This window comes from Engystomops pustulosus, chromosome 3 (genome assembly GCF_040894005.1).
Source record: "Engystomops pustulosus chromosome 3, aEngPut4.maternal, whole genome shotgun sequence".
Classification (NCBI taxonomy): Eukaryota; Metazoa; Chordata; class Amphibia; order Anura; family Leptodactylidae; genus Engystomops; species Engystomops pustulosus.
The window spans coordinates 130,857,406-130,883,844 of record NC_092413.1 but is presented as its reverse complement, the minus strand read 5'-3'; the positions used below and the strand labels follow the sequence as shown (position 1 = coordinate 130,883,844).

Sequence of the window (26,439 nt, the reverse complement as noted above, 5' to 3'; positions counted from 1 at the left end):
AATTCCATAGTGGCTTTAAAGGGGTATTCCCATCTGGGCATTCACATTTAATTAAAATCATCCGCCATATGTAAACATTTCTTCAATTGGATGTTATTAAAAAAATGTTCATGTGTTAAGATAATTTCTCATAAATGTAGCCATGTTGTCCCTTAGAAACCAGATGGCTTCCTTGGACACCACCCCACACTCCCCCACACTCTAGCAGTGGTGGCCAGACATGTACTGACATCAGATGAATCAAACTGAATATTAATGCCCAGACAAGAATACCCCTTTAAGTCTGCACACGCCTATAAGACAGCCTTAATTGGCAAACTCTCCATAAGGAAAACTCTTACCTTCTGACTCTAGTCAATAGCCTCTCACACAACCAATCCAGTTCCCTATGCTGTACTACGGAAACCCAACCAGGTCGAAACAGTGCTGTATAAAGTTAGGAATCTGTTCCTTCTGGAATAGATATACTGGTTTGGTTTAATCCCACATCATGTTTTTAAACTTCTTGTAGGTCATACTTGGTGTTAAGGGGGCTGCCTTCCAAGGTAGCAAAAGGTGGCAATGTTTTCCATTTAACAGCTTGGAAAATGTTTTGCATACTTCCTAGATGACTGTACATACGGTGATAGCTGTCAATCACTGATAGTACTGCCAATATGAGTAGATGACTGTACATACAGAGATAGATGTCAATCACTGATAGTACTGCCTCCATGACTAGATGACTGTACATACAGAGGTAGCTGTCAGTCACTGATATGACTGCCTCCATGACTAGATGACTGTACCTACAGAGGTAGCTGTCAATCACTGATATGACTGCCTCCATGACTAGATGACTGTACACACAGAGATAGCTGTCAGTTACTGATATGACTGCCTCCATGACTAGATGACTGTACACACAGAGATAGCTGTCAGTCACTGATATGACTGCCTCCATGACTAGATTACTGTACATACAGAGATAGCTGTCAATCACTGATAGGACTGCCTCCATGACTAGATGACTGTACATACAGAGGTAGCTGTCAATCACTGATAGGACTGCCTCCATGACTAGATGACTGTACACACAGAGATAGCTGTCAGTCACTGATAGTACTGCCTCCATGACTAAATGACTGTAAATACAGAGGTAGCTGTCAATCACTGATAGGACTGCCTCCATGACTAGATGACTGTACACACAGAGATAGCTGTCAGTCACTGATAGGACTGCCTCCATGACTAAATGACTGTAAATACAGAGATAGCTGTCAGTCACTGATAGGACTGCCTCCATGACTAGATGACTGTACATACAGAGATAGATGTCAGTCACTGATAGCACTGCCTCCATGACTAAATGACTGTACATACAGAGATAGATGTCAGTCACTGATATGACTGCCTCCATGACTAAATGACTGTACATACAGAGATAGCTGTCAGTCACTGATAGGACTGCCTCCATGACTAGATGACTGTACATACAGAGATAGCTATCAATCACTAATAGGACTGCCTCCATGACTAGATGACTGTACATACAGAGGTAGCTGTCAATCACTGATAGGACTGCCTCCATGACTAGATGACTGTACATACAGAGATAGTTGTCAATCACTGATAGGACTGCCTCCATGACTAGATGACTGTACATACAGAGATAGATGTCAATCACTGATAGGACTGCCTCCATGACTAGATGACTGTACATACAGAGATAGATGTCAATCACTGATAGGACTGCCTCCATGACTAGATGACTGTACACACAGAGATAGCTGTCAATCACTGATAGGATTACCTCCATGACTAGATGACTGTACATACAGAGATAATGTCAGTCGCTGATAGGACTACCTCCATGACTAGATGACTGTACATGCAGAGATAGCTGTCAATCACTGATAGGACTACCTCCAAGACTAGATGACTGTACCTCCAGAGATAGCTGTCAAAGGCAGTAGGTCTAATGCCATGACTATTTCCATGTATAAAAACAGCAAAACACTTAATCACAGATTGGACTGCATTCTTATAGTTACATGTTAAATTTAAATTGTATAACTTTAAACAAAACGCATGGTTGTAATTTGAATTCTTTAAACTTTGTTGTCTTCTAATCATGTGCTGTATTGTTTCTGGATGAATTACATTATGGTTTCTTTTTTTATGTACAGGGTTGATCAGATCCTTGGAAAAGGTCAAATAACAACAGATAAAAAGAGTCGGGAAAAAACTGTACATGAAATTGAGTCCGGAGATGACCTCAGTATGTTGGGCCGAGTAGTTAAAGTGGAGAAGCAGGTAAACTAGTAACTAATACTCTATATCCTTTTTATTATTATGAAAGGGAACCTGTCAGCAGAAATTGACTCAATAAATCACTACTGGTGTGTTGTCAAGTAGATAAACGCCTTCCAGTTCATTTTTCTTTTATGGCCTAGGGTGGTGGTATCATCCAAATAATCAATTCTGAAGTGAGATGAGGTCCTCTGCTATGATTGACAGAATTTACCAGAATTCTGGAAAGCAGTAACGTCTCTGGACTTAAGACTGCCAGTTGCAGTTAAGGGGCATTCTGAGGCGGGGATAACTTGACTTCAGTGTTAAACTATCTGCCTCTGTGACTTCATAAAACAATTTTACATCTCCATTAACTCATTAACGCACTAAGACATCCCCCAACGTCATGGGCAACAGTGCATAATGGCACAATGATGCTGTGGAATGTCATGGCTTCTGTCACCCTGACAAAATGCAAGTTGATAGGATCAAACATCCAGTTGTTTCTGAGAGCCAATACTCCTAGCAATATGTCAGGGGAGAAATAGAATTCCCCCCATTCAAGTGATTGCTGTGATTGGTCAGTTGGTACAGATTGACCAATCACAGTAAAAAACATGATTTCCTCGGCTGAACTCCCAGAGAAAGGAGATCAGGAGAACACATACAATTAACCCCTTCACTGCCCAGCTCCATACATCTCCCCTCTGTGCTCGCCTCTCCATTTTGATTTCACATTGAAGAAAACCTAAATGGTTAATAAAGTTCATATCAGATGTCCTGCACCTGCCTAGGCAGGTCATGTGATCATCACTAAGTTTGGCTGTAGTCGGTTGGTTGTAGTGCATCCAGTATGGCCGTTGTTGTGGTAAGACCCATCTCAGTGGGGCAATGTGTAGTGATGGCAGTTACACACATCATTACTATGGTAACAGAGGACAGTTTTTTACATCACTGGGAACAATGGCTGAGAAGGAGGAACTGTTACTGAGAAAAGAGGGATCATGGAACTTGTAGTTGTAAATGGTGGCCATCTTGGAGATAATAAAATTTTGTGCATGATAAAAGCACAAAGCAGTGTCTTATTTGTGATTAATGACACCGAGTTCTATTGCATTGATTTATTTATAGCATTATGGGGTTTTGTATCAGACGTTCATATTCCCGGAATGCCCCTTTAATCTGAAAAGGTATGGTTACTTTTATATGTGTGTCTAAAAGCAGATTTTCTGAATCATGAAAAATCCAGGTCTAGGCCCTGAATAATAAAAAAGGAGCTCAGTGTTTTAGAGTACTAGGGGGGATTAAATACCAATTTCCAGGACAATTGGAGCAACATTGTTTCAGATCAAATGGATTCGGACCCGAACTGAATCTATTGAAAAATCTGATCAAATTTCAGCAAAGTGAATCTCTAATCGAAACCCAATGTAAACAGAGGTTACCAAACAACCATATGAAGTGGTTTTCTAACTCTTCTGTGGTATCAGATCTGGGAAGATTTCAAGGCCATTAACCCCTTAAGGACCAGGCCCTTTTTCGTTTTTGCGTTTTTATTTTTCACTCCCCACCTTCAAAAATCTATAACTTTTTTATTTTTCCATGTACAGAGCTGTGTGATGGCTTATTTTCTGCGTAACAAATTGCACTTCATAGTAATGGTATTAAATATTCCATGCCGTGTACTGGGAAGCGGGAAAAAAATTCTAAATGCAGGGAAAATGATGAAAAAACACATTTGCGCCATTTCTTGTGGGCTTGGTTTTTACAGCTTTCACTGTGCACCCTAAATGACATGTCTATTTCATTCATTGGGTCAATACAATCACGGGGATACCAAATTTGTATAGGTTTTATAATGTTTTCATACATTTACAAAAATTAAAACCTCCTGTACAGAAAAAAAAATCTTCATTTTGCCATGTTCTTGAGCTAATAACTTTTTCATACTTTGGTGTATGGAGCTGTGGGTGGTGTCATTTTTTGCGACTTCTGATGACGTTTTCAATGCTTCTATTTTTAGGACTGTTCGACATTTTGATCACTTTTTATAGAATTTTTTCTATTTTTCAAAATGGCAAAAAAATGCCATTTGCGACTTCGGGCGCTATTTTCCGCTACGGGGTTTAACGCAGTGAAAAACGGTTATTATATTTTGATAGATCGGGCATTTTCGGATGCGGCGATACCTATTGTGTTTATGATTTTTACTGTTTATTTATATTTATATCAGTTCTAGGGAAAGGGGGGTGATTTGAATTTTTATGTTTTTTTAATATAAATTTTTTTTTTTTACTTTTTTTAATTTATTTTTTTTACTATTTTACAGACTCCCTAGGGTACTTTAACCCTAGGTTGTCTGATTGATCCTACCATATACTGCCATACTACAGTATGGCAGTATATGGGGATTTTGCATACCATCTATTATAATGTGCAGATCGCACATTATAATAGATAGCCTCGATCATGACAGCCTGGGATCTTTGTGTGATCCCAGGCTGTCATGGCAACGGATCGCCGCTCCCCGGTGACGTCACGGGGAGTGACGATCGGAGCCAAGATGGCGGCGCCCACGCGCCGCCGGCTCTTTAATGCCGCCGGCAGCTTTGCCGGCGGCAATCAAAGGGTTAACACCCGCGATCGGTGCAAGCACCGATCGCGGGTGTTAGCGACGGGCGTTTGCTTCATTATGAAGCAAATGCCCGGTGAGTATGAAGAGGGCTCAGCCTGTGAGCCCTCTTCATACTCCCCCATGCGCAGTAAGACGTAAGGGTACGTCTTATTGCGCTATGGGGTTAAAAGCTCTTGAAGCAGACAACAACAACTTCAAGACAGCAACTTACTCCTTCTCCTACCCACGAATACATGCATGCTCAGCTAATCCAGTAAATAAGAAGGGAAATATATGGTCCCATCAGTTTGTATGAACTTTCCATGAACTAAAAACTGCAGTCAGAGTTAGCCTTTACAAAGAACCACCAGTGCTTTGAAGAGGATAAAAATCTTTTATTAGGCAAATAGCTTGTAAAGAAGACGTTAATCGCTACGTAAATTAGTCTGCAGGACTACAGAGGGCATTAATGGAGCTACTCCAGGCTCCGGTTACATGCCACTCGCAGCACTTCTAACCCACACGCTTCATTCTCATTTCCTGCACCCACTGCAGCTGTCTGCTTTTTGAGCCTGCTGATGTCATCGGGAGGGTAGCCTAATGCCCCCCAAAGCCCTTCAAGCTAATTTACATAAGCATTCAAGTTTTTTTTAGGAAAAATCTGTTGGGGATTGTCTTTAATAAAATAATTCTGGAGTTCAGATTTTTAACCTCTTCAAAGTAATGGTGGTTAAATCATGTGTTACGTATTTAGCAGAAAAATAGACAACTGTATTGTACTTAAGGATTTTCGCAGGTCTCCAGGACCATTGGGTAGATGAACAAAGCCAAAAATGTAGTTATTCAAAACAATTTCAGAAGAATCCGCCACTTGACATGGAGATGGTGTAAAAGGGTAAAGGAGCGCAATTACTGGCGGTTTGCAAGATATTGAGATTATTTCAGGGCTTTAAAACCAGAAAACAATTGTATAAACCTTGATAAATGTCAACCACTGAGAATAATGTACTTTATGGTATATATGGTATAAAGTGATATATGCAGGAGATCATCTACATGTAAATACATAGTAAATTGTGTGTGGCTTATTGCAGTGTATAGTATTTAATAAATATTTATTTTGTCCTATAGTTCAAGATCTATACAAAATAAGTATTGTTCTGATATATGTTGAGATATTTTTTTTTTTTTTTCAGGTTCAGTCGATTGAATCAAAATTAGACAGCCTACTTGACATCTACCAACAGGTCTTAAAGAAGGGATCTGCCTCAGCACTGACATTGGCATCATTTCAGATGCCCCTTTTTGAATGTGAACAAACTTCAGATTATCAAAGTCCAATAGACAGCAAAGATTTGTCAAATTCTGCACAGAACAGTGGATTTATAACGAGATCAGCTAGTGCCAACATCCCCAGGGGGTTACAATTTGTACTCACACCAAATGAATTCAATGCACCTGCTTATTTTGGATTTAGTTCTACAACGGATAGCCAAGCCGGACAGGTGTCAACAAATGCAAATGATGGACCTGTAACTGTGGTAACAAACAGTATATCAAACCAAATAAGCCAGGCCTCAAAGCCAACAGCACCAACAACATTACAGATACCAGCTGTATCTCCGCTGAAACATATCACCGTACCGGAACCAATTCATATAATTCCTATGACCACTATAGAGGATGTTTGTGATGTCACCGCCTGCCTTGTTGCCTCGAAAGAAGGCGCACAGCCTGCACAACCCAGTTTAACTAGAAATTTTGTAAGGCGGAAAAGCCTTGACCCAAATAGTGGGGTGTTGTCTTCAGTTCCCTTTACAAACAAGGATTTTGGCAAATCAATTTCTGTCCAAAATTTGATTCAGTCTACAGAAGAACTAAATGAAAACCTATCGTGCAGTGACTCAAGTGTCTCAAGAGGTAGCCAGGAAACTTACCCGCAGTGGAGGGAGTCAAAACTTTTTATTGCAGATGAAGAGCTGGAGACAGAGACTGAAACATATGAAGCTGCCTCTGAGCCTACAGCAGAAACTACATTGTTATCTGACTGTTTAAGGACTGGAATAGCAAGATCATCTCAAAGCATTAGCAACACTAGGGATGGTACAGAAACCCTTAGCCCTCCACATGTCAGACACAAATAACATTTTTATAGGGTTTACAGTTCCTTTAGTCATTCATATCATTGCATGAACTCTTGTGAAAGCCCTTACAATTAGCAGTTCAAGAATCTGAAAGTTCTCTCCTGGCTGCATGAAAACGCATGTTTTACGTGAAGGCTAGAAACGTAAGAAAGATATTCATATATCTTTAACCCTAAAACATTGTATAGAATGGTTGGTTTATATTCCCACTCACCTATAAAGTCAATGACACCAAGTGATTCCAAAATAATATTTTGGGAGCACTATATGTTTATGGTACAGTTCACAAATTGTTCAATTTAAAGCACTTTCTAGATAGAAAAATAATATATGTCCAAACTAGAACTATAATGTGTTTACAAGTAAAGGATGTTACAGCTGCTAGCAAATTTACCAAGGAAAACCGTAACATTGGACTTTAACGCTGCTAGTTGTGACAAGGTGATACATACACATTCATTCATGTCAGTCAGTTAATGCACATAGAAGAATGTTGATTTCTGTATATTTTTGGTGACATGGTGTTGTGACAAGCATATAGTTGGCACATCACATTCAGGTTCTTCTTGTCATAGGAATATTCTTTTGCTACAAAGATTTATAATACATGAAACAAGTCACTGCAGTCTTAACTTATACTAAATGCTGTAAAAACTCTTTTGTGAAGGACCTGTTTACTATGAAAAAAAAATTCTGCCTCCACATTTCTTTTAAAAAAGTATTCTTGGATGTTTAATGATAGGCTTGTTATGTGAACGTACTTAAATACTGTATATTGTATATATGGTGTCCATGTCTAAAAAAATCTGCTTCACAGGACATCATTTCAGAAAGATGATAAGAACTACAGCCAATTTGGTTTTTTTTTACATTTTATGTTTTTGGTTGATTTGGCTCGGTTCTGATATAAAGCCATTGTTATTAGATATAAAAATGATGGGGAAGATGATAGAGACTTCTCTCCCTGTCCTGAGATGATGTCCTTGCAAAGGAATTATTGTGTTCGACAGTTTTACCAACATGAACAAAGATTGAATGATCAACTCTGAAAGATGTCTGAAGCACAAAAAGCTCCTTGTTGTTTGTCATTTCCTTGGGTTTCGTTTCATTAGTAACATTTTGCTCTTTATTAAAGCTTGTTTACTAATAATAATTTTGTGACATTATCTAGGATATCAACATCTCAGCTCGTATTAGAAATAACTTATTTTGAATGTCTGCATCCGTTTAGCCAAATAACTATTCTGTACATTGAAAAGTATTGTACAATGTATACGACTATACAAGTTTTCTTTTACGTTTCTTTTAATCAATGTTTCACGTGCCTTTATTTCATTGTACATTGCCATATCTCATAGGTCTGCATTTTGATTAATAGATGATTGCAAAACATAAAAAAAGTTTTTATTTATAAAGAAAAAAAACAAAAAAAACTGTTTCTGTTAATTTTTCTCCATCAATAGACAAAGCAGGTACCTTTAGTTCATTTTATTGTTAATTCACAAATAACTTGGTATACTGTATTTGCCTTAAATGAAATGCTTAAAAGCTTGAAATTTACTAGTTTTAATTTAATTTATTTAATAAAATTTTGTGCACATAATTGCGCAATTCTATGGATCATATATATGAAAATATATGGAATATTTTTTTTCCTGAAAGACATAATAAACACAAATATGTTTTCGCTTGGTTGTTTTTTACCATCCAGATATGTTTGTAGTATGGTTTAAAATGAGCAGAATGTAAGAGTTTATTAAGAGTCAACATGGAAATCTTTACACCAATTGTACACATCCTTGAGGGTTAAAAACACCAAGGTCACTTTAAAGGAGAATTCACATGGAGCCGATATAAGTGATTGTATCATTCATCTAAATAGGATTGGGGATGAAGCCTTATTGGGGTTGGCACTTTACCTCATGATTTTTGTAATGTGTGTAAGCAGGTAATTTACCAAAATACATCTATTAAAAGTTATGCTCCACTTTCTTGAGATGTAAAGTGAAGCCTGCTGTCTTTTTCCTCATCAGCCAGACATTCCTGTCCATAAAATGGCTGCAGATGAAAGGTCATGTGATCTTATCTGTCCATGAACAGTCACCCTGCCAGGACCTTAACCTTGTATTCCTGGATACTATCATAAGGTGCAGTCAGGGTGATTGTTCATGGACAGATAGAGATCACTCCACTTAATTGTTAGGAATGTCTGGCTGATTAATTGGTAAATCACCTAATATCATGCCTCCCACACTTACACATGTGTTACAAAAACCATGAAGTAAAGTGGCCAACCCCTTTAACCTCTCTGCACCAAAATGCATTGCATTCTCAGACCACACGTGTCTGTTGTTTGCAGCCTGTGTATCATGGTTGTGTGAGGTTTGCTCACGTGTCAATTATAGGTAGAAAAGTTTGCCCCTGTTGCAAACACAGGCAGAAATGGCTGAATGGACCGCCATTCAGCCTACACACGTGGCCACAGAAACCACAGTCCTGGGGACATGACATGAGTTCCTACTTCCCTGAGATGAAGCAGAAACAATACTGTAATCTTCATTTACAAATTAGGAGTTTAGCACTCCACCAGTAAACCCAAAAATTATAGAAAGAACACTCACTTGCAGATGATCCCGCAGCTTCTCATACAGAATGCAGCCAGTGCGATCATACTGCTATCTGCATATAGGTGGTGATATAGATGACAATGTTATTGTTCAGTTGATGGCTACAGTTGTGTTTGTGGTAACACAGAGGACGTAACCAGTGGTATCAGTCCTATATGAAAACCGCTATATCATAATCAATGGTGTTTGCATCTTAAAGACACACATGTAGTTGACTACTTTTTAGAGTCTGGGATTGCGCCCCCCCCTTGGGCAGTAGGGCCCTTCCCTAGGCTAGTGCCCTGATTGGAAATTCATTTGATTGGAAATTCATAGTTATTATCACATACTGACCAATAGAGATAATTCACAGATATTTATTGTATGGAAATAAATCATTAGTAATAGAAGACATGCAGAGAATTTACAGCCATCTCCACATAATGCGGCCCTAATTAATTTAATATTTCTATCTTTAAAATATATAAAAAAATATAATAATAGTGTTTTGTAAGCTAGCAGTCAATGTGGCAGGGCTCAACAGTCTGCAGGAAGAGGCAGAAGGAATTGGAAGAGTATAAGACCTTCCAAGAAAAAGCCCATTTCTAAAATGCAGATGAAGAAACGTCGCAGTTGTTTCTTTAACTATTCTATAAATTAATATACTTTCTATTCCAGATGTTGTAACTATATTGATTTATCTTAATTGTGCTACTCCTATGTCAATCTCTGTTTTATCTATGTCAATCTCTGATTTGATATCACAAAATTTGAAAAAATGGTCATTTTTTTTTTACAAATGATCTTACTGCCCTTCTGAGTCATTAGCATAATTGTAAATGTCAATTTTAGAAGGAAGTAGGCTGTGCCTGGATCTATGAGTAAGTGTCCCTGGTTTATCATGCTGTAATTAAAACTGCAATGGAGTTGGAGGAGACAGTCATATCAGGGTAATAGCATGTATAGTTGTATGGGGGGAGAAGGCATTAACAGAGAGTGCATTGAGAGATAAGAAGAAGGCAGCGATGGAGAGTTATGTGAGTAGGATGAGGAAATGATGAAGGAAAATAGGGGCAGTGATGGAAAGGTTACAGTTGAAGGATGGGGTAGTAATAGAGGTTATATAGGGGGAATAGTAGGCAGGATAGATGTGTGAGTGAGGAGCAGAGAGGGAGTGGATGTGGGAAAAAAGAGCCTGTGGTATTGGAGGGTATATAGTGGGGAATGGAGGAAGTGATAGAAGAGTTATGGGAGAAGGTTGCAGTGATGCAGGGGAAATAGAGGAGGATAATGCTGTAATGAAAGGGACATGGGAAGGGTGATTTAGGATTAAGGAAGGAGTAGAATTAAAGTTAGTGAGGGGAGAAAGCTGGAAGTGATGAAGGGGGCATTGGAGAGAGGCAGCAACATTGGAGGTGGTGGAGTCAGTGATAAGGGCATGTGAGAAGGGTACAGTCCATAATGGTGGGTGCATTGGAGTAAGGAGAAGAAGGCAGTGATGGGTATATATGAGCAGGAAGGGGTAGTGATGGGTGGAAAATATAGAGAAGGAGGTGGCAAAAATGTAGGGTATATGAATACGAGTATATGGACACATGACACAGCTATGGAGTAGGCATGGGAGAAAGAAGTGGCAGTGATGAAGAGGATTTAGGGGAAGAATGTAGCTCTAATTAAGGGTATATAGGAGAAGGTAGGTAGGGTATATAGGGGGGTATGGGATGTGTGGGTTCTGGAGAAAGAGGTGGATATAGTTGGAGTCAGTGATATAGGAGAGGGTATGTAAGGGAGGATGTAATGATGGAACATAGAAAGAGGTGAGGGGTATGTAAGTTGGGGGAAGGAGTAGACAGTGATACAGGTGATATAGGGGAAAAATATAGCAAAAGTGGAGGGTAATTAGTTAGAGCAGGTGGCAATGATAGAGGGATGGCAATATTATAAAAGATGATGGATGGAAAATGGGGAGGAGACAGTTTTAAAATGGCTATAGAAGAGAAAGTTGGCAGCATTGGAAGAGATATAAAGGGAAGTAGGAGCAGGTAGAAGTGGATTGGATATGTAGGGGCAAGAGGCAATGATGGAGGGGTCTTTGGAAGAGGAGGAGCCGATAGTGATGAAGAGGCATGAAAAGCAGAGTAGCAGACAATGATGTAGGGTGAATTGGAGGTGTAGGAGAATGCAGTGTTAAAAAGTTACATCACAGTGGCAGAGCAGAAAGTGAAATATAGGGAGGGGATTGAGTTTACAGTGATGGAGGGGTATAATAAGGGGGAGTCAGTTATGGTAGTTAAGCAAAATATGGATAGAAAATGGTAGTGATAAAAGGGCTGTGAGAGAAGGAGGAAACAGTGATGGAGCATGAACAATAGATTGTAGTTGAGAGTGTATTGTAGATGGAAGAATCAGTAATAGAGCAGTCATGGGGCAGTGATAGATGTTATATAGGGGAGGAGGGAATGTTATAGTAGAAGCGGAAGGCTATGAGGGTATGTAAGATTCTGGAGGAAAAGTATGCAGTAATGCAGGAAAAATAGGGAGAGGAGGTAGCAGTGATAGAGGCTATACGGAGGAGGAGTAATATAGGGGACATGAGAAGCAGAGGAGAAAGCGGTGTTGGTCAGGTTATTGGAGGTGCAGGACAAGTGAATAACAGAGGGAGCAGGGGAAAGGTAAATAATGAAGTGATAGAGAAGGCAAGAAAGTAGCAGGAGCTGGCCGTAATGGTTGTGTATGAGAGAAGGAGGAGGCAGTGATGGAGGAGGAAGTGATGAATAAGAAGAGACTACAACGCTGTAAGGGTATAGGAGAATGGAGGTTGTAATTTAAGAGTAGGAATAGTAAAAAGAGGTGTCATTGATGAAAGGGGTACAAGCTGATGAGCCACTGATGATGAAGAAGCAGCAGGCAATGATTGAGAGGGCGAAGTATCAGTCATAGATGGGGCATGGAAGAGGGCAGTGATGGAAGTGGCAAAGGGGAATAGGCAGTTATGGAGGAGGTATTGAGGGAGAAAAGGAAGGCTGTGAGGGAGGGTATGTAGGGGCAGGAGGCACTGGTGGAAGGTCATGTAAGGAGAAGAGGGTAGTGATGGAAGAAAAATATGTCGAGGAGGTGGCAGTGATGAAGGTTAAAAGGAAGAAGGAGGTAGCAGTCATAAAGGTGATATGGGAGAGGAGAAGACAGTGATGGGTGATAGCACAAGTGGCGTTTTAAACCCGTTTTTGGCACGTTTTTAAGCAGTCCGTTAATGCATTTTTAATTAAGACCTGTCAAAAACGCATGCGCTTTTCAAAAATGCGTGCGTTTTTTGATGGACTGCTTAAAAACCGGCCAAAAACGGTTTCAAAACGCCACTTGTGCCATCACCCTTAAGCTACAAACTGGCTGCGTGCTTAAAGGGTTAAAGACCATCATTTAAGCAACTTTTCTAACATGCTTATAGCTCTGAATTCCATCAAGAATTTATAAGGGGGAGGGCAGTCTGGGACAGGCTGGGGCCATTCATTCTGTGCCTGGGGCGGGCTGGGGCCATTCATTCTATGTCTGGGACAGGCTGGGGCCATTCATTCTGTGTCTGGGGCAGGCTGGGGCCAATAATTCTATGTCTGGGGCAGGCTGGGGCCATTCATTCTGTGCCTGGGGCGGGCTGGGGCCATTCATTCTATGTCTGGGGCAGGCTGGGGCCATTTATTCTATGTCTGGGGCAGGCTGGGGCCATTTATTCTATGTCTCGGGCAGGCTGGGGCCATTCATTCTATGTCTGTGGCAGGCTTGGGCCATTCATTCTATGTCTGGGGCAGGCTGGGCCATTCATTCTATTTCTGGGGCAGGCTGGGGCCATTTATTCTATGTCTAGGGCAGGCTGGGGCCATTCATTCTATTTCTGGGGCAGGCTGGGGCCATTTATTTTATGTCTAGGGCAGGCTGGGGCCATTCATTCTATGTCTGGGGCAGGCCGGGCCATTCATTCTATGTCTGGGGCGGGCTGGGGCCATTCATTCTATGTCTGGGGCAGGCTGGGGCCATTCATTCTATGTCTGGGGCAGGCTGGGGCCATTCATTCTATGTCGGGGCAGGCTCGGGCCAATAATTTTATAACTGGGGCAGGCTGGGGGCATCATTATTAAGCCTGGGTCATAGTAGGAGGTCTATCAACGCTGGGTGGTGGGTTAAAGGAGAGAAAGAAGAAATAAATTATCCTTACCATTACAGTATGTTACATTATGGGGCACTATTTGTGTGGTACTAATATTTCAGGGGGCTCTATTACAGTATTTGGGGCACAGTATTGGTGGTAGCAGAAGAAGGGACAGTTAAGGGACAATGGGAAAGTGCAGAACATAAGATGTTTGTGTGGTAAACTTTGCAGGAATGCCGTGTACCTGGAGGAAGAGACAAGGTGATGGTGGAACTAATGGAGAAGATAAGGAACGAGTACAATCCGAGGATATGTCACCTGATGTCACTGGATGCAATAGTTATGGATCTCTCATGTGTTTTTTATGTAGCTGTATATGATAAATACTGATTTTTTTCATGTTCGCTTCTGTGTATATATGTAGTATTATAGTAGTTATATTCTTGTACATAGGGGGCAGTATTATAGTAGTTATATTCTTGTACATAGGGGGCAGTATTATAGTAGTTATATTCTTGTACATAGGGGGAAGTATTATAGTAGTTATATTCTTGTACATGGGGGCAGTATTATAGTAGTTATATTCTTGCATATAGGGAGCAGTATTATAGTATGTATATTCTTGTACATAGGGGGCAGTATTATAGTAGTTATATTCTTGTACATAGGGGGAAGTATTATAGTAGTTATATTCTTGTACATGGGGGCAGTATTATAGTAGTTATATTCTTGCATATAGGGAGCAGTATTATAGTATGTATATTCTTGTACATAGGGGGAAGTATTATAGTAGTTATATTCTTGTACATGGGGGCAGTATTATAGTAGTTATATTCTTGCATATAGGGAGCAGTATTATAGTATGTATATTCTTGTACATAGGGGGAAGTATTATAGTAGTTATATTCTTGTACATAGGCGGCAGTATTACAGTAGTTATATTCTTGTACATAGGGGCAGTATTATAGTAGTTACATTCTTGTACATAGGTGGCAGTATTACAGTAGTTATATTCTTGTACATAGGGGGCAGTATTATAGTAGTTACATTCTTGTACATAGGGGAAGTATTATAGTAGTTACATTCTTGTACATAGGGGAAGTATTATAGTAGTTACATTCTTGTACATAGGGGCAGTATTATAGTAGTTATATTCTTGTACATAGGGGGCAGTATTATAGTAGTAATATTCTTGTACATAGGGGGCAGGATTATAGTAGTTATATTCTTGTACATAGGGGGCAGGATTATGGAAGTTAGCTTGCATATGGGAGAAAGTATTTTAGTAGTGTTATTCTATATGTACCAACATCTACCAACAATTTGTCGGTTATAACTCCACCCACATTGTCTGACCACACCCACTTGTTTTGACTACACCCATAAAATGGGTCTGCTTTTAAAGTTTTTTCCAGGGCCATTTTAAATTCCCAGTCTGCCCCTGCATGCAAATAAGTTTTCCAGGACAGGATAAGGAAAACCACGCCTCTTTGGCTACCTTGTAAGGCAGCTCCTGTGACATCAAGCATCCTTCAGGAAGCCTAGGAGTGATGGATTGTTCGTGCAGATAGCTTACTTAACCCCGCCCCTAATCAGCCCACCATGCCCCCTTTAACCCTTTTAAAATCGGGTTAAAAGTGAAGTGGGAGGACAGGGTGGCCTGAGGCTTCGTATTTTACATTTAAAAGGATCCAGAAAAATCGTCTCTTATTAGTGATCGGACATAAAGCAGGATTAAAACCAAACCAATCTATCTACTCCAGAAGGAACAGACTCCCAACTGTTGTCAGCACTGTTTCGAGCTGGTTGGTATTGTTCAGTACGGAGTAGGGAACTGGTTTAGCTTAGTGAGAGACTATTAGAATATCTCCATAAGGAAAACTTTTACTTCCTGCAGAAAGAAAGTATGGACAGATAACATTGCACCAACAAGCAAACCCCCTACCCTTATTGCACCAAAAGTGTCCTGCACACTGTTGGCTTATACAGTAACAAACAGTGTAAACCCGTGACCTGGTGACTGGATGAGTGCTATTGGACATAAGAAGACACGGGCAGCAAAGACCCTGGAAATGCAGCACTGTAGTGATGGGTCGTTCACAAAGAGCTGGCTCCCGTGAGTGAGCCGATGGCTCACTAAACAAGGTTCCCTAAATGGCTCATCACGCCATCAGGTTAAAAGTAGTGTGATGTGGGGTGACTGACTGGCCTGCGGCTCCCTATTATATATTTTATAGGGAGCCGTTCAGGAACCCGAAGAGCCTGCTCTTCTTAATGAGCAGAGCCTAAAGAGACAAGGCTCAGAAGAGCCGTAATTCCCATCACTACAGCCAGGGGCGGACTGGCTATTCAACCCACCGGGGCCGTTCACGGTGGGCCGACAGGTCCCGGGCCAATCTGGGGCCGGTCTGAGGCTGCTCGGGCCGACTGAAAGGTGAGGCAGCAGTAGCAGCACGGTGCTGGAGCTACGTTGCCCCGAATCAACGTGCCGGGCCGACAAGTGAACACTGAACACTTCACTAAAGGTTGGCTGATTCACATGCTGATGCTGTACATTGTAGCCCGTGCAATGACCACTAGTACTCGGGGCAGCCGCAGGGGGTTGTCCAATATTAATAATTACTGCCACAGTGCCCCCACTATTTATAAAATAAATTGTGAGCTGATTATTTACTTACTGCTTTGAGGGGGAGGGGGTATCAGAGCTGGATAGGCACAGATGAGTATAATGTGTGGGTGGGGGTACTTGGGACTGATGGGCACTGGCACTGTACAGATTATGAAAATATTGTGGGGGGAATTGGGACGGATGGGCACTGTACAGATTATGAGTATATTGCGGGGGATTGGGACAGATGAGCACTGTACAATTTATGAGTATATTGCGGGGATTGGGACGGATGGGCACTGTACAAGTTATGAGTATATTGCGGGGATTGGGACGGATGGGCACTGCACAGATTATGAGTATACAGGCGGTCCCCTACTTAAGGACACCCAATTTACAAACAACGACTAGTTAAAGGACACCTGTCATCAGGTCTCTGCCACTAGTCCTGTCACCTCTACCTGTTGGAGCAGCTCACAAGGATCCCATCCCAGCCTTTATCTAGTTATTTCATACATTATTCATTGTAAAATCATCTATTCTTTATCATGTAAATGAGGCTGGTCACATGGTCAGAGGCAGTGATGTCACCCCTGTTACCCCTCCCCTCTCCTCCCCCTGCTCAGGTCTGTGTGTAATGTATAGTAAAGTATTGCTGGTATCTGTGCTGCATCTGCTGACATGCTGCATCCTCCTAATATACAGGGGTGAGACACAGACATCAGCTACACATGAATCTGACATGTTCTGCTGTAACATGGCTGCCTGGAGCTGCTGTATCTCTCCTAAACACACACACATGCACACACAGGCAGCAGGGGGCGTGGCCACCAGCACCAGGAAGCACATCATTATACAGCCTCACATCATTATACAGGCTGTCAGTCATGCACTGGGGGTGTGGCTGTACCTCCCACTCATGAATAAGGTGGACAGCTTGAATATGCTAATGCTTCATTGGACATTTCACAGGTCATTTGCATACAGCTTTAGGACCTCATTGCTTAGGTTTACAGGCATGTAGAGGGACAATGAGGGGATAGAGGCAATGCTCTCTATTGGTAGTTTATGAAAATATATTTAGTTTAGGGGGGTTATTTTGCATGACGGGTTCTCTAGATGGACCCCTCTGCTCAGTGTGACCTCTGGTGACCTCTTTGGGTGTTACTTTAGTTCCAGACTGCAATGATCCGCTGTAAGGTGTCTGTTATGAAACTTTATTGATAATCCCTGGTCCAAAAAAAAATTTTGAAACTACAATTGTCACTGGGGAAAAAATTTTTTTGTCTGGTATAAAATATACAGTTTCAACTTACATACAAATACAACTTAAGAACAAACCTAAATAACCTATCTTGTATGTAACCCGGGGACTGCCTTTATCTCATTGAGGTTAAGATGTCTAATCCATGATATTGTCATCCAGTTTTTATGATAACTGAGGGATACCTTACTTACTGCTATTTTGTTAATCTTCCAACAATGACTTCTGGACCCCGCCCACCTGTGTTGACCACGCTCATCTATAGGGCCACTTTTTTTTCGCTGTCCGCCACTGACTACAACACTGCAGTAAGGAACCTTGGTTTGGGTCAGGTATTCAGTCGCCAGAGCCTTGCCTCTGCCACGCCTCGTAGTAGGAGCTGGACCCTCCTCGCTGTGCACCGCTTAGGCGGGAACGAGTGACTACACGCCCCGCCCACCCAAGACCACATAACGACGTAGAGCGCGCCGGAGGAGGCAGCCTGACGTCACGGGACCTGCTGGAAAATGTCTGACTGGGAGGAGGACGAGGATAGCTGCGGAGGTGCAATAAGTGTGCAGAGGGCTGCTGAGAGCTCACCATGGGCTCCCCAGACCCGGCATCGGGGTGACTGGAGCGAGCCGCCATGGAGGAGGCCAGAACAGCGTGGCTGGGATAGAGAGGGCGGCCACTGCCAGAGATCAGAGTTCAGGAGAAGGGACACAGGGCGCGACCCCATGCCGAGCCCCTTGTGCTTCCGCCTAGACAGCTCGGTGGTCGGACAAGTGATCGGTAAGCAGCGCAGTGATGAGGGGGGGAGCAGTGCCCCCTGCTGTCCTGGGCCTGATGGTGCCCTAACACTGGTAGCTGCATGTAGTGTGTAATGAGGGGGTACTGACCCAGAATACTGTGCAGGCCTGGTCTGTATCATGGTAGTAGTATCTGTACTCATCAGTAGTAGAAATGGTCCGCAGGCCCCAAATATAAGTCCTTGATGTTGGCCAAACCATACAAAGAACCTTTTTGGTTCTGCACAAGGGTAGATGATGGCCTTTCCTGCTATAATACATCACAGGGTTCTGGGCTGGTGGGTACTACCAGACCGAACCTTGTAGCACTAGATCTCAGCATGTCAATTCAGTCCAGTGATACAATGTTCTGTCCGGAAATCCCAGCGCACAGAGCATTTCCTCCGAATGCACTTACTTGTGACCAAGTGGCCTAAGCCTCCTGCAATTCCATAGAGCAAATAGGTCCCCTGTAAACATTCCCTTAGGGTTCATACATGCAGTCATTATCTGCAGAAAAATGTGTGCACAGAAGTATGTGGATTACAGTAGCTTTGAAATTTATGTGCGTTTTTATGTATACGGAAGGCATTGGCTGCATATTATGCAGCACCGATTGTGAAACTATGGTCAGTGGAGAGGGCAACCAAGAAGGTGTGCAAGCAGGAGAAAGGACTACCCCTCTAATGTAAGAAGGCTCTGTGCAGAATGGGCCTCATTTCTATAAGGGTGCCCAAACACATTGCTTATTGATTGTTGAGATTTTACATGCAGAAAATCCGGAGTGTGATATAGTAAAAGTGTAGCATACTCACACTGCAGAAAAGAAATCTGCAGTGGAAATCTCCTTATGACCCACAGCAGATCTTGATGCAGTATTCCACTCCCCTGCTCCATAAAACTCTGCTACATGTGCAGGTAGCTGCCGTTTTTCTCTGATCCTTCTGTTGCAAATGTAGCTGGTAGATGTAAACTTATGGATGGAACAATCTGACATTTTGTAGAACTGCTATAAAGGTAGTGATGTGAATATTTGGGATACAACGGACCCTCTTTTCTCTTGTGTGAGGGTACCGCCATTGATCAGCATGTATTCCCTTATCCTGTGGAGAGGGGGTAACTTGATGTGCCTGGAGTACACCTTTAGTTGCCTACAAGAGCAGGTTGATATAGAATCACTGAGGTAGAAATATGTATTGAAATTTGGCAACTGAAAAACTAGCAAAGAGTCCGACAACTTTTCAATATAACCAGTCCGCCTCTCTCCTGTTAGTGTTCGTGGTGCTATTGTATACATAATGGTGATATATATTTATTTAAACTAGGACGTGGAGGATGTAAAATAAGGGAGCTAGAAGAGGCATCTAGCTCAAGGATAAAGGTAAGCAATTTAATACTTTTTTATGTAAAGATTGTGGCGGCGCAAAGTTTCTGAAGAACGCAGTGTGCACAATATATCAGAATTAGTTTACAGTATAGCTATACTTTGCTGTCTCATTGCATAAATTAGAAGTGTCGGTGACAATTGTAATCTTTGTAATATATGCACTTTATTAAGAAAAACTTTGCCATAACCGTTACAGTGCTGGCGCTGCTGTTTGGCCGACATTCAGGGACTCCTTGCATCATATTTCACTATGATGCAGGGGCTCCCATCCAATGTGCTGTGCTTTGTCTGTGGGATGACATTATGTCGCTTAAATTAGAGCTTTATCTCTGTTGATAAGAAGATCAGTTATGCCAGCCAGGCTGTGGGTTTGTTCCTGCATTCCCTTTGTTTGCTTGCACACCAGTAAGTCCTAGCAATTTCTTCTCTCTGGCTATAGTATGCTACGAGCATTACATTACAATAGAATTGTTTCTCTTCCGGTCACTTAGGCCTCATGCATATGTGTGCACTTTTCTGTGCCCTTCGCTTGCTGCAAAGATAAGCAGGAATAGAACCTGCCCTATCTTTTGTGGTGCGGCAGTCATCATGTTCCTAGCACGGCGGAAGTAGAAGGCAATGGGGGTCGTGAATAGTGTTGCATGATGCATTGAAATTTTGGTACTTTTTCAATACTGGAAAGTTCAGAACAGTTCAATACCAAGGTCCATAGCAAAATCCTGTAGTAGTGTATGGGGTTTATGACCATCCCATAACACATTGTGGAAAAAATCAGCTGCAGAAATAAACCTTTGGAACTCAAAAATTAATGCATTTTGTGTCCGAAACCAACAGGCTGCATGGTTACCCCTCAGGTAAATCCCGCAACTATTCCGCTACCATGTGCAGATACCTGGAAAGTTTCTTTTCTACTGAAGTATCAAAGCCCAAAATCTGGTACTCCTTATTTGCGCCATATGCCCTGAAAAGATGGGACATGTCCTATTTTTTTCACGGGGTACGGAGCGGTACGTTGCCGCACGTGTGCTGCACCGTACCGCTCTTGAAGGGAGCCGCGCGCCCATTGCCGTCTATGGGGGACGTATATCGGCCGTATATACGTCCCCCTTGCGGTAGTGTGAATGCAGCCTAAGTAAGGAAAGACTGGCAGAGCAAGGATTGGTAAAATCTGGTATGAAATTGTGCACATATCATATTGTAGCCAGGCCAGAGAGCAGAAAATGTTAATCCCACTGCTCACGACTATAAAACAAATACAGGGAGATTAGATCTAAGCCCATAGTTAACCTCCAAATACACACATTATACAGGTTGGTTTACAGATCCTTTCAAAGAGGTTAAAGCTGGTACTTGTTATTTTTTACAAAACATAGTGGTACTTCTTAGAGAAGTATAGTAACACTACAGCTTACACTTCTTTGAGCAGTGAGTATTGTGTAATTCCTGCATTTACGTTGGAGAAATCCTTCTGATGTTAATTGTTCTCTTCTTTTTGTGCGGAGGTGAATGTGTGACAGAAAGTTTTATACTTTTGTGTCTTAGATTGTAAAGGAAGAGTATGACTCGTTGATAAAAATATTTGGAAACGATGAACAACAAAGTAAAGCCAAAGCATTGATTGACGAAATAGTAGAAAGAAGTGAAAGAACAGATTGTGGTGAGTAAATTGTATTTTTTTTTAGGTATAGCCAAAGAAACAGTATTTAAAAAAAAAAAAAAAAAAAAGAACATGAATCGGACCCTTAGGATTTCAAGATTTTGTATCAAATTTGTATGAAAATCCACAGGGACACAAATGCATTTTGCGATTTAAATGTGAGATGCAGCATCTGTTACCCCAGATTTTTGCTGAATCCTGCCTGCAATGTGGATTATGTAGAGTTGTTGCTGCTGATCCTCTAATAAACTACAGATCTGATTTGTCTATGGCATGCCACAGGATAGGAGATAACAGACTTATCAGTGGGGTTCCAACTGTGAGAAGAGCCCTCCACCAATCACGAGAACATGTTCTCACTAGTTTATGGAGTGGCAGGTCAAGCATGTGTCCTGCTGCTCCACTCAATGCTAAGGAAGAGTTGTAAATTGTAGTATGTTGGAAATGGCATTTTACTGTGCTCTGCATTTCCTACACTCCCTTGGGCCAGTTTCACACAAGTGAATTTATTTAGTCATTGATTTGTCCGGCATGAATTCTGAGCAACAAAACTGAAGTGAATGTTTATATCGATTTTGTGATTCGGCATTCAGGCCTGTCAGTCCAACTGCCACTGATGGGAGGTTTGAACAAACTGACTCATGACCTCTAGGTGTAGAGAGAGGAGACATGTGTGACCTGCTGCTGCATCAGTTATTGAGTACAGGAAGCCTATTTTCCAGATCGCTGGGGATCCATTCTTGTGATTTGTGGGGGTCATAGCTGTCGGACCACTCTCAATTGGATTGTTATGCCCTATTCACAGGATAACAATCAAACTTGGAACAACACTTTTAAAGGAAACCTTCAATTAAGAATCTTCCTATTAAGGTAGATTCAAAGGTAGATTCTTACTAAATCCCTATGCATTAAACTTTCCCTAATCCTATAACGTCTCCTAGCTTGACCTAAACTATCATTAACTACCGTATATACTCGTGTATAAGCCGAGTTCTTCAGCACAAAAATGTGCTGAAAAATGTCCCCTCGGTTTATACACGAGTCTATTACAAAAAAAAAAAAAAAAAAAACTTATATACTCACTCCCCGATGTAGGCGTGTCCCGTCTTCTTTCTTCTCCGTGGCTCTTCTTCTTTCTTCTGTCATGGACACGGCCCTGTTTTCTTCCTGGCCGTGTCATAGTATGAACCTGCTTAAAGAAAACATGGCCGCGTCCATGACAGAAGAAAGAAGAGGAGCCGCGGAAAAGAAAGAAGACTGGATGCGCTGACATCAGAGGGTGAGTACATATTTTTTTTAAGTGCTGGGCGGGCTGGCTGTATCCTACACGGGGGCGAGCTGGCTGTATCCTACACGGGGGCGAGCTGGCTGTATCCTACACGGGGGCGGGCTGGCTGTATCCTACACGGGGGCGGGCTGGCTGTATCCTACACGGGGGCGAGCTGGCTGTATCCTACACGGGGGCGGGCTGGCTGTATCCTACACGGGGGCGGGCTGGCTGTATCCTACACGGGGGCGAGCTGGCTGTATCCTACACGGGGGCGGGCTGGCTGTATCCTACACGGGGGCCGGGACTTGCCAGGACTTGCTGTGCTCAGAGCTATTTCACAGTGACAGCTCAACCTGGGACTATTTTCTGCTTTATTGGTGTCCTCAGGGAGCTGGTATCAATGAAAACTGTGACAGAGAAGGGAGTATAAATCACAAATTAAATTTCTGCGTTGGCACTTTGTGATAAATAAGTAGGTGTTGGTTGTAGTTTGGGCACTCGGTCTCTAAAAGGTTTGCCATCACTGCTCTAAGGGCTAGGGGAGCAAAGATTTCTTCACGAGCCAGTCGCCCATGTTGTCCCACCTCCTTCCATGCTCCTGATCCATGCTGGCACTGAAGAGGCTACTCCTGCATGCGTAGAGCTAGAAGAAGCCCGCAAACAGAAGGACAGTATAGTCTACTGGGGCATGGAGAGTAGTCTTTGCTCACACAGCCCTTAGAGACTACTTCACACAATAGCCTCTTTCAAAAATGTGAATATTAGTTAGTTTATAGCAGGCTATGAGGTGTTATAGGATTAGGGAAAGAGTTTAGGACCTAGGGTTTTAGCAGGAACCTTACGACTGATGTACCTTAGTACCTTCTCTGCTCCCTCACCTCACGTCTTTATCTACCCTCCAATATAGATTGTGAGCCTTCACAGGATCCTATTCCCACTTGTTTCAGATCATACTTGCATATGTACTTGTCTTAATGTAATGTATGTGAACCCCTTGCTGATTGTACAGCACAATGGAATTAATAGTGCTCTATAAATAATAACTACTGATGCGAAGTTAAAACACATTGGGGCAGATTTATCAAGCTGTCAGAATATTTCTAGTTGCCCATGGCAACCAATCACAGCTCTGCTTTCGTTTTACCAGTGCTCATGAATGTTTTAAAGGGAAGCTGTGATTGGTTGCCATGGGCAACAAGAAATATTCTGACTTTCAGCTTGATAAATCTGCCCCATTACGCTCATAAATGGCACCTTTTGGTCACGTGCTCTTGTAAGGAGTTAGAAGTGTCTTGTAAAATGTTCAGTTCACACAGCTATGTATCCTGTGGATCAGTATTTATAAAAATAAGGACTTTGTTGTATTTAATTTTTTTTTTACAGTTTTATTTTAGATGGTGAAATCCACATAAAAAGTGCACATGTTCCTTTTATGCAGTGGATTTCAGTAATTTTCTCTATGAAAAAATTTGTAACAAATTTAAATGGTGATTGTGGTATCACAAGGGAACTGTCTTTTCTAGGGCTCTTTAACTTCCTATAATGGTCAAGCACAACACTGCTTTTTGGACTCCTTCAGGAAAAGAATAGGCTTGCTTTATTTCATAGAGTGAGCCAAAACCTAAAGAAATATTGAAAGATTGGGATCTTACAATTGAGAACAACTCCAAGAACTCAGCTACAGGGTTTAATTTGGACTGTTTTTAGCTTTTTTTTTCCCTTAAATATGTTCATTATCTTGAACATTCTTAACTTTTAGGAACTATGTTACTGGTTATAAAACACATTTGATGATCTCAATACATTACTCCCAAAAGCTGATGAAAATAAAATTAACCTTAACCCCTCAACGACCTGGCCCTTTTTAGTTTTTTCACTTCCATTTTTCACTCCCCACCTTCAAAAATCTATAACTTTTTTATTTTTTCACGTAAAGAGCTCTGTGATGGCTTGTTTTCTGTGTAGAAAAGTGCACTTCATAGTGATGGTATAAAAAATTCCAAATACAGTGAAAATGGTGAAAAAACGCATTTGCACAGTTTTCTTGTGGGCTTGGATTTTTAGGGCTTTCATTGTGCGCCCAAACTGACAGGTCTACTTTATTCTTTGGTTCGGTGCAATCATGTTGATACCAAATTTGTATAGGTTTTATAATGTTTTCATACATTTACAAAAATGAAAACGTCCTGTACAAATTTTTTTTTTTTTTTTTTTGGATTTTGCGGTCTTCTGGGGCCAATAACTTTTTCATACCTTAGTGTCCGGAGCTGTGGGTGGTGCCATTTTTTGCAACTTTTGATGAAGTTTTCATTGCTACCATTTTTAGGACTGTACAACTTTTTGATCACATTTTATTGATTTTTTTTTTTTTATATTTTTCAAAATGGCACAAAAGTACCATTTTTGACTTTGGGCGCTATTTTCAGTTACAGGGTTAAATGCAGTGAAAAACCGTTATTATATTTTGATCAAGAATTTTCGGATGCAGCGATACCTAATGTGTTTATGATTTTTACTGTTTATTATTATTTATATCAAGGGTGGTTGATTTGAATTTTTTTGTTTTATTATAATTTTTTTTTTTTTTTTTTCTGTCTTTAACCCTAGGTTGTCTGATCGATCCTAACATATACTACCATACTGCAGTATGGCAGTATATGGGGATATTCCTCATCACTCACTACAATGTGCTGATAGTACATTGTAATGATAGGGTTACTACGAGTCAGCCCCAGGTCTTCGGAAGGCCGTCATAGCGACGGATCACCGCTATGTCACGGGGAGCGACGATCCTCAGCAAGGTGGCGGCATGTTTTTGAAGCCGCAGGCAGCATTGCTGGCGGCGATTGCGGGTGTTACCGGTAAGTGTTTGCTCCAATATGCAGCAAAGACTTAACGGCTATGGAGAGAGGACTCATCCCGTGAGCCCTCTCCATGCACCAGGACCCAACGCGTTGGGTAGGGGTTCACTTGTATATGAAGTTAAACTGTTAAGTTGTAGTAAGGTTGAAGTCTTGGTTAAGTTATGTACCTTCTTCAGCTTCAGGAAAAATAAGGAAGCAGGACTCTATAGGACAGTACATGACTCAGGGTTAGTCTTTGTATGACAGTACATGATCCTCCAGGGTCATATACTGGATAAGTTATGAAGTGCATTCTATAACCTTTAATAGTCCTGAAATTTGAAATAACAAAAATGTCATGTCTTATATGTGCAGGGCGGGGATACAAGGACAGTTACTCCACCAGCTCTGCTGAGGTTAAGGTTCAAGAGCGACCAGTAATAAACTGGACTTTACTTCGAGAGAATAAAGAGAAATATGAAGCAATGAAATGGGCAGGTTTGTTGTCATTTTGGATCTTTGTTCTGAAACAAATCTTTTGATGTATCTGACAGAATTACCGTGCATGTATTCATTGCATTACATACATCTGAACATGTAGGGGCTGTTAAGATACCAGATGTTGTCAGCCCTGCTTTTCCTAATGTTGACTTTGTTGCTTCTTCATGTTAAGATATGCCACCAATTCAGAAGGCTTTTTACAAAGAAGCAGCAAGTATTGCATCCATGTCTGAAGAGGAGGTAACAAAATGGAGGTAAAATAAATGTATGTATGTAAATTCTGTCTATTGGGAAGTGAGCAGCTATGTAACTGTGCATGGTTACAACCAAATGTATTTTAGCTCTGAAATTCTCTGTGGCATA

At 41.4% G+C, this 26,439-nt stretch overlaps 2 protein-coding genes across 5 annotated transcripts in view; both read left to right on the top strand.

The window, feature by feature from the left end:
- KCNQ5 (potassium voltage-gated channel subfamily Q member 5) overlaps positions 1–8,669 on the top strand; it is a 386,226-nt gene extending 377,557 nt beyond the window's left edge. For 2 of the 3 annotated variants that reach the window (XM_072142130.1, XM_072142131.1), the window contains 2 exons: positions 2,169–2,295; positions 6,085–8,668. In XM_072142130.1, coding sequence (XP_071998231.1) covers positions 2,169–2,295; positions 6,085–7,032 — 1,075 coding nt within the window. In that variant the 3' untranslated portion in view covers positions 7,033–8,668. Of the gene's footprint in view, positions 1–2,168; positions 2,296–6,084 lie in introns of all 3 variants that reach the window. The other variant, XM_072142132.1, reaches the window with a different exon arrangement.
- A 9,331-nt stretch (positions 8,670–18,000) lies between these two features.
- The window catches only part of DDX43 (DEAD-box helicase 43), a 49,687-nt gene continuing 41,248 nt past the window's right edge, over positions 18,001–26,439 (top strand). Inside the window, exons 1-5 of one of the 2 annotated variants that reach the window (XM_072142129.1) lie at positions 18,001–18,422; positions 19,744–19,799; positions 21,348–21,462; positions 25,951–26,073; positions 26,249–26,330. In XM_072142129.1, coding sequence (XP_071998230.1) covers positions 18,158–18,422; positions 19,744–19,799; positions 21,348–21,462; positions 25,951–26,073; positions 26,249–26,330 — 641 coding nt within the window. In that variant the 5' untranslated portion in view covers positions 18,001–18,157. The remainder of the gene's footprint in view (positions 18,423–19,743; positions 19,800–21,347; positions 21,463–25,950; positions 26,074–26,248; positions 26,331–26,439) is intronic. The other variant, XM_072142128.1, reaches the window with a different exon arrangement.